At 37.4% G+C, this 8,225-nt stretch overlaps 1 protein-coding gene across 1 annotated transcript in view; it reads right to left on the bottom strand.

The window, feature by feature from the left end:
• Positions 1-2,816: 2,816 nt before the first annotated feature.
• Positions 2,817-8,225, bottom strand: part of MYT1L (myelin transcription factor 1-like) — a 123,715-nt gene continuing 118,306 nt past the window's right edge. The window contains exons 17-18 of the mRNA XM_009694589.1: positions 4,691-4,782; positions 2,817-2,935 (exon numbers count right to left, since the gene is read on the bottom strand). Of these exons, the coding sequence (XP_009692891.1) occupies positions 2,817-2,935; positions 4,691-4,782 (211 nt within the window). The remainder of the gene's footprint in view (positions 2,936-4,690; positions 4,783-8,225) is intronic.

Here is an 8,225-nt window from a genome sequence, read left to right as displayed (position 1 = left end):
TTAAGTAGGAGCTGACATTTTATAGATTTTCTCGCTAGCTGAGCACTGCTACTTGAATAGATCTTTTTTCTTTTTTCATGTGAGATGCTGACTATCAGCAAATACCGGGGCAGCTGATCAGCGTGTCTCACAATTTCATTTAGTACTCATCTGTAAGTATCTTAAGATAACTGGCATACTTAATTACTGTATTCCCTTGCTTAAAGGCTGGAATTTCCCTCCCCACATTTTACCCTAAAATGAATGAATGTTCTGTTGTATCTATTCCGAAAAACAGGATAAACTGTTGCTTGTACAAGACACACAGTTATTCGCAGATTTTTCTTTCCCCCTCTCACCTTTATGTGTTTCTGCCACTCTCATACTTTTGGACTTGCATGTTAAATTTGAACAAATTTGCTAGAAGATCTTAGATTAAAAATACTTTCTTCAAAGTCTTAAGCAAAAATGCAGCTGATTAAAGGACAGTCTTACAAATGCTCCAACTAAGAAAAAGGCTGCAGCATGACTTTTCGCCTTGTTAAATATAAAAGATTCTACATGGAAGGGAAGTTCCTGTTGTAGGAAAAACTTTTGCTGGCACTTACAATCATATAGGATGCAATTCCACATCAAACAAGGCTGCTGCTACTTCTGGTGTTCAGAGCACTTCCGCTATTTTCCCATTGCGTATTCCCCACCTGTGAAGTCTTACTGAAACCTAGGTTGCACAATGATTTTCTAAAGGTTTATCAGCAAAAATTTTGTTATGTTCAGTATAATTTTACTGTGGCAAATAAAAGGGACTGTTGACTTTGATCCTCTTAATAGATTGATAATGACTACGATGTAACTCTCTACATGTTAGAAATGTAAATTGCTTATCTTCAGGAGAGCATATGAATTCAAAACTGAAGCCTCTGAATTTTTGTGAAGTTTGACTTGGCTGGGATTTTCTGCTAGGCATCAGCAGCTAGCTGGGTAAGAACAGGTAAGTATTAGACCAAACTGCCCGGAGACTGTGGAATCTCTAGTGTAGGAAGTACAGCACAGGTTAGACAAGCATCTGTCAGGATTGGCTTAGGAACAGCTGAGAAGAAGGAAGGGAAGAAGACTGGTGGAGAAAATAACATTTTAATGTCTCTTGTAGCTATTTTCTAGAATCCTATTAATTATTTTAATGACAGTATGTGTCATTGCCAGTCATTCTACCCTTTTTCTAAATCTGCTGCATCAAGGCATGAAAAGCAGCCTTTCGACTTGATGGTAAAATCATCAGCTGAGGTTTTTTTACTAAGAATATGCAGTGGTCCCAGGTAGTGCCTAATCTGATTTCTAAGAATATGCAATGGCACGAGTCTGAGACATGAAAGATGGAATGGAGACCACTGAAGTATGGCTTCTGTACTCATTTCAGATCAAAACTTGATGTGAAATTCCTAGCTAAATCTTTGACACTCAATATATGTTTTATGCCTGTGATAGCGTTATCATGGCTTTATTGTTTTTTTAATTCATCATTACAAATGCAGGAAGTTATTGACAACTGGAGCATTTACCTAATGTACACATAATGGCCAAACTGCTTCACATATTTTAAAATCTCAGCTAAACCAGTCAGTATGTGAATAGCCCCTACAGTGTTGTATTAAGCAAAAGAAAACATAAGGCAGATTGGAAGCTGCCAGATTCAAAACTCAGGACCAAATTCCTCCCACAGAAATACATATAATTTTCCTGCCATTGATTATTCTTCTTGCTTTACATTCTTGTCCATTTTGTCCTCATTACCCTGCACTTATATTTGGTCACATCCGAAAACTGTGTAAAACATAAATCGAATCCTATAAAGGCCGGATAATGACAACAGAACCCTGAATACAAGCATAAAATAGAAGTGAGGTTTCAATATCAATTTGGCTATGGTTTAGAAGTCAAAGAAAAACCAAGTTGAAGAGGCAGACCCTGCCTTCTATTTATAAGTATACAAGAGGAGGAGGAGGGCAATGGACGTGGCGCTCTTCGCCACAAGCAGCAGACAAAGAAGTAAGAAGGAATGGTTTACTCTGTTTCCATCAAAATCAGTTGGATGATTATGATCATGGGTCTAAAGGCTGATAAAAGGTGAGAACCGTGCTAAATCTCACTGTTGGTGTCTGTGCTCAAATCATGTGAAGAAAAAAGCACAGAAGCTATGTTGGACACTGGAAAATGCCAGGGAAGGAATTAAATTAATTTCCTTCCTTTGCTTTTTCCATCCAGTTTTAGTACTGCTGAATAATGAGGTTTTAAATATTAGTCTAATGTTAGGTTTTCCTTTTTTTTTTCCCAACAGATTTATGTGGAACCTAAAAGGAATTAAGCTGGATCTGTGGAACCACTACTGCTGTCAAGGGCTGCACTTAGTGTACTACATGATGAAGTGAAGCGTAACAGGTATTCACTTCCCTATCTAAATTTCCTCTGTAAGACAGACCTGGCGAAAGCCGTGTTATTCATCTGGACTCCTTCACCTTGTAACTTTTGTTAATGACCATGATGTCACACAATATTGTAACTGCTATTAGAAAGGCATAGCCTTATCAAGGGGAAATACAGAGCTGACCATGACAGGTCATGCTTTTGCCATTATCTTGAAGACTATATTTTTGCTAAGCTTTTTTTTTTTCTAGTGCTGGTAACTGATGTGGAAATTGCATGATGGATATTGTTTTCTGATTTTATAAATGGCAAATCACAGAGAGAAATCTTAATATATAAGAAACATAAAAGGGAACAATATATTTCCTATATTTCTTTTAATCAGTCATGTAGAAAAAGCAGCTGAATTTAGGGCTTCATAAAACTGTTACCTGAGTTCTGAGTTTAATCATATCAGCTTCCATCTGGGAGTTGGATTCATTTAGTTCTTTGATTTCTTCATCTAACTGTTTAATTTCTTCATCATTTTCTATACCTGTGTGATATAAAAATAAAAGAGGTGTTGAAATAATTAAGCTTTAAATCAGAGTTCAGTGAATTAATTATTTCCATATTTGAAAATAAATTTATTTCAAGTAAAAGTATTAAAGTAAAAAAGAAAAAGGAAGCGTTCTTCCAATTTTTCTTTTGAAGTTAAAACAATGTATTTTCCACTACTTTTCTTTTAAAAATCACAGTAATTTTCCAGCAAGTGTTGAAAATGCTCGGAGGATCAATAAGACCCACCTTTTTCTTTGTATGTACTGATTTAACTTTGTATTATAAGAAATGCACCTGCAGCAACAAATTCTGCTCCACTGTCATATGTAACTTATTTGAAAGACTGTGTCCACTTATAGATCTTCTGAAGGAAAAGAAAATGTCTTAACATTCTAATCTCTTCATATTACAGCACCGTCAAAATAATTTGTAACTATTTCAGAAGATTTTTTTTTCCCAACACAGTGAAATCTTGTTGATGTACAGTGATTTTGCTGTTGCTTTTAATAATTTCATGGTTCAAAAGGGTGTTATTAAATAATGATATACAGAATAATTTGCAAAATGGAAGTGATTTCTGAGTTTTTATGGCATAAACCTTTAGAGAACAGAATTTTAAAGGTACCTGCATTTTTAAGGATTCAGACAGGAACAAATTGTAAAGGTTTTATTTATTTATCCTTCTAATTACTATAACAAAGCATAAAATAGTTCTGGGAAGAGAAAGACCTGTTTTCTCTCAAGTCAAAGTCTGAACTCCTAAAGCTAGGGAAACTGGGGTATGACTCTTGCATACCTTTTCCCACAGTGCCTAACTCTAATAGGAAGGATGCCGTGTGTCCCCCTAAGTACCCAAGATATCCATTTACCACTCCTTAAGGCATTCGTCCTGGGCACGGCAGATACAGTTTTCAATACTTCTCAGCCTGTAGGGAAAATTACATCCAGATCTTCCACTCCCTGATTACTAGCTATTGAACAAAGACAGCCAGTGCTTCCTCCAGCTGTGCTGGCAAGGTGGGTTGAAATGCCTCCTGCATTGGGTTGAAATGCTTTGTGGCTCTCAAACACAGGCAACACCAATGATTAAGAAGGCATGCACAGACACAGCCCAAGTGACTACATAACGTTCTCCAAGAAAACTCAGGACTTGCGCACCTCCCAGACAAGCCTTTTCTGCATTACTGATTTGAACTGAAGCATCTACATTTTGCTTTCATTGCACTTCAACTATCAGGCTACTATCCTGACTTTCATCCAAGGTACATTCATCATCTTCCCTGCAACTCAAGGTTCCCAAGAAGGATTGCAGATTATTGGAGATGAAATAGCACAAGGCCATCTACATCTGCCAGAGGTTACACAGCCACAGCTCCAAATGAATTCAAGTGAGCTCATGAGGACTTGACACTCTGGAAATCAACCCTTTTCCTCTTCTGAATCCTGCAACAATGTAAGACCGACTATCCACCTTTGATGAATGAGATGTGAACCAGAAAATTATAATGGTATATTTTACTTTGAACTATTTCAGTGATTTAGCTTTATGCAGACATAACTCAGACCAGTCTGACCACTCCACTGCTGGCTCAGATTTCCACAGCATAAAACTCAGTTTCACTTCTACTGACAGTGAATTCAGCATTTACACAAAGAAGATTTACACAAGTAGGAAAAAAAGCCAACAGACAAATGATAACTTTAGTTTACAAATAAATAATATTTAAAAAGGTAATGATTAAAAATTTACCATTACTGGCCCGCTGCTTTATTGTTAGCATTTGTTCTCCAGACAGCTTTGCTTTCTTCATTGCTGAAGTAGCTCTGGGGCATCCTGATAAACTGTGAACAGTAAGGAGCTTGTTAATTTTGATAGGTCATTGAAAATAATTCTGTAATCCAAACCTGTAATAAAAACAGTATCAGAGACAAAGTTTATCTTCATTGCCTAGTTAAAGAGTGTGTTAGTCTGAAAAAAAAAAGACTTACCAGTAGTTATTTCATGGTTTTATTCTTCTTCCACATTCTTTTTGCATAGACAGCTAATATAAAAGTCAGATATATCTTGTAAAACTATAAGCCTGGGAACAACAGTCCAATTTTCTAAAGATGCAATGCTCTTATTAAAAAGTTTTATTTTAAAAACAGTTACTGTGTTAATACTCCACTTTGAATTTACATGTCCCCGCTCTGAACTTGCACTCTTTTTAATTCATATGTTCAAACATGGAACTGAATGCTGAGAGAAGGGGACATGAGCTACCTCTCATATTCAAAGGACCAACTCTTATAAACCATGCTTTTCTTTGTGAATATCCCCTACCAAGCTGGCTAAATTGCCCTTTCCTATATTGTTTCTTAAAACCACAGTAACTATGTGCTGGCTCTTTGTTGAAGCCCAAGAAAAGTCATTCCCATAAAAATGACCTTGCCTTGATGAGGGATATATATCTCTTATAACAGGTATTTGTTACACTTACGAATGCAGACTCAGTTATCTCTTGTCTCCCATGTTGCCAAAATACTAAGTTTTTTAATTACATCATACAAAACAGTTTGACAGCAAATACAATCTTAGCAGGTATTACTGTAAAAATAAAAATAATGACCAGATAGTGCTTACTATTTTATAAATAATTGTATATACCAAACTATCCCCCTTTTCAAAATCACATCTTTAATGTACTTGTGCTATCACAGGTAAGAGAAAATACATAATCAATCTAATTTAATGATGGAAAACTATACGGTTATTCTGAGCAAGCTTTAGCAGTGGAGGGAATTTAGAAACTTGCTAAACAATTCGCTATTGCAGCAACATTTAAGGTTTCATAGCCATTGAAACTGAGTCACATCATGTACTTCTCATTGCTCACAGTCACATTTATATTCGCTCTTCAGACCCAAAGGAAGACTTTTTTTTTTTTGTAATTTTTCATTGTGCAAATCAAATTCAAAGCTAGTGGTCAAATAATCTCTCTGTAATGTGGAACAAGTTTCTGAGGAATGTGGTATCTTTGATTAAAAGCGTTTATTTAAGTAAAGACCCAACTTCCTACTAAAGTCAGTCCTCTAATTTAAGTATAATGTTTAATTATTGAAAATACTTCTCTGAAAAGCCTGGGCTACTATTATCAAGTTCAGCCATTCAAAAAAGGAAACCTTTCCCAGAAAAATGTCTAAAAAAAATTTTCCTTTTTTTCCCAAAAGAATCAGTGTTCAATATCTTATACAGCTGTGTTACTGAGAAGATATATAATAAAACAATACTATTAGAATCAAGAAATAGCGTGATCTAGTAGCTTTTCCCTGTAGCCTAGGTGGAAGGATGCCAGATTATTGTTCCAAGCTCTGCTATGGAGACTCACTGTGTGATGGTAAACAACTGTCCTCTTGCAGTGTCAAAGGGAGCCTTGAGGAAGATTAAGGGGGAGAGGATTAGCCGTTTTCGGAAAAAATGGTTGGCACAGGAAAAGGAATGAAAGACAACAGTTTATGCAAAGTTTCTGCATCATTTAATTGACTTAATTTTTGTATCCTTTCAGTTGATTTAATGAATTTCCTCATATTTTGTCCTCACTCTTTCTTAGGAGTTAGCATCACTGGGCATTATAACAACTGTGTTAGGTTACTCTCGTGTTGGTCTGCAGGCTTTTCCTCTCTAAAAGTCTTGACTGATGACAACCTAGGGAATCCCTCAAAATAAAATTATTCCTCAAACAGCCCATAAGTAGGTCATTCAAACCCTAAACAGTCCAACAAGAAACCTCGTTACTAGAACTGTGCACCTGAAAGTGCAAAAGAATAATGAAACAAAAACCCGGTATGGTCACAAGTATTAGAAATCTACTGTGAGATTCAGCGTGCCTACATCCAAATTTTGGTGCCAAAAAACCCAATCTTATTCCCAGGCCACGGTTATGTGCACCTAGTTTTCAGGACTGCCTAAACCTGTAGATACCTTCTCAGCTTGTCCGAAAGGTCACCTCTCTACTAGTATATTCAGTGTGCTCCAAATCACGCTCTCGCCCGGAGGCCCCAGGTACAATGTCCCCTATTTGCACTACTAAGCTCTCCTACTCTACAAAATAGGGTGGCCACATTCTAGCTGCCTAAAAGCAACTGCCCCCCTGGCCCATGCTGTCTCCATTGCAGAGATACCTATTGCAAGGTCACTTACACCTCTGCAGCAGTTCAGGCGTACTGGCACCAGACGTCCTCTGCCTAAACTGGAAACAGAAAGAGCTGGGTCCTGCGCTCTATCCTTGCTGCAGGAATTGTTGGAGAGCTGTTCCATGGATTATCTGCCTTCTCCCGGAGGCACCCAGCTGAGTCATGGGTTAGTGAAGGGAAAGGCAAAGAGCTGCCTATTTTGGGGTCTACTAGCAAGGATGCAGAAGGCTTCCACATCCTGTAGCCAGACTGGTTTTGTTCTTACCCACTGGTGACCTAGTACAATATGCACAGACAGAGGAGGGCTTCGACCTAAAGGACTTTCTTTCCATGCAACTGCATGCCCAAATCACAAGCTTCCTCTTTTTGCTTTCCTGACCCTTACACCTGTGCCTTTAACACAGGCATCATGCACTGCTATGACTACCTTTAGCTTCTTGTATGTCTGTCCTCAGAAGGTCCTCACTTGTCCTGTGGCTTTACGCTATTAAAGAGCACATTCAAAACTCCCAGAGGTACCAAATGCAACACAGGGGAAGATGCCAAAGCCAAACCATGCCATCAACTTCCTCTGCAGGGCTTTACCGGCAAATCTGTCTCTCCATTAATTGTGTATTTCATTGTAAGTGGATTAGCTCAGCTTTGTGAGCCGGGCACTTCCAATTTCAATGAAGCAGACACTAAGTCAGTAACCTAAATTAGAGGATTGAGTTCTACTGCAGTTTATTGAACTTGGCTAAATTCTTCAGAAATGAATAAGACAAAGATAGCAATGTGCATCATCCCTGCCCAGCTCTGTTCTTAAGTAAGCTACCTAAAAATACTTGAAATAATTAAAAAAGTAAATTGGGACTTTACCTAAATTAGAGGATTGAGTTCTACTGCAGTTTATTGAACTTGGCTAAATTCTTCAGAAATGAATAAGACAAAGATAGCAATGTGCATCATCTCTTGTTCTTAAGTAAGCTACCTAAAAATATTGAAATAATTAAAAAAGTAAACTGGGACTTTTAGGATATACTTCTACCCTGCAAGGAAATTCTACCTCTTCCCTTCCACCTTCTTGACTATGTTTACTTCTCTAAGTTGAGAACAACCAAAGGAGGGCAGGA

This window comes from Cariama cristata, unplaced genomic scaffold, assembly GCF_000690535.1.
Source record: "Cariama cristata isolate BGI_N322 unplaced genomic scaffold, ASM69053v1 scaffold7412, whole genome shotgun sequence".
NCBI lineage: Eukaryota > Metazoa > Chordata > Aves > Cariamiformes > Cariamidae > Cariama > Cariama cristata.
The sequence above is the reverse complement of the archived record's forward strand: the minus strand, read 5'-3'. Positions and strand labels throughout refer to the sequence as shown.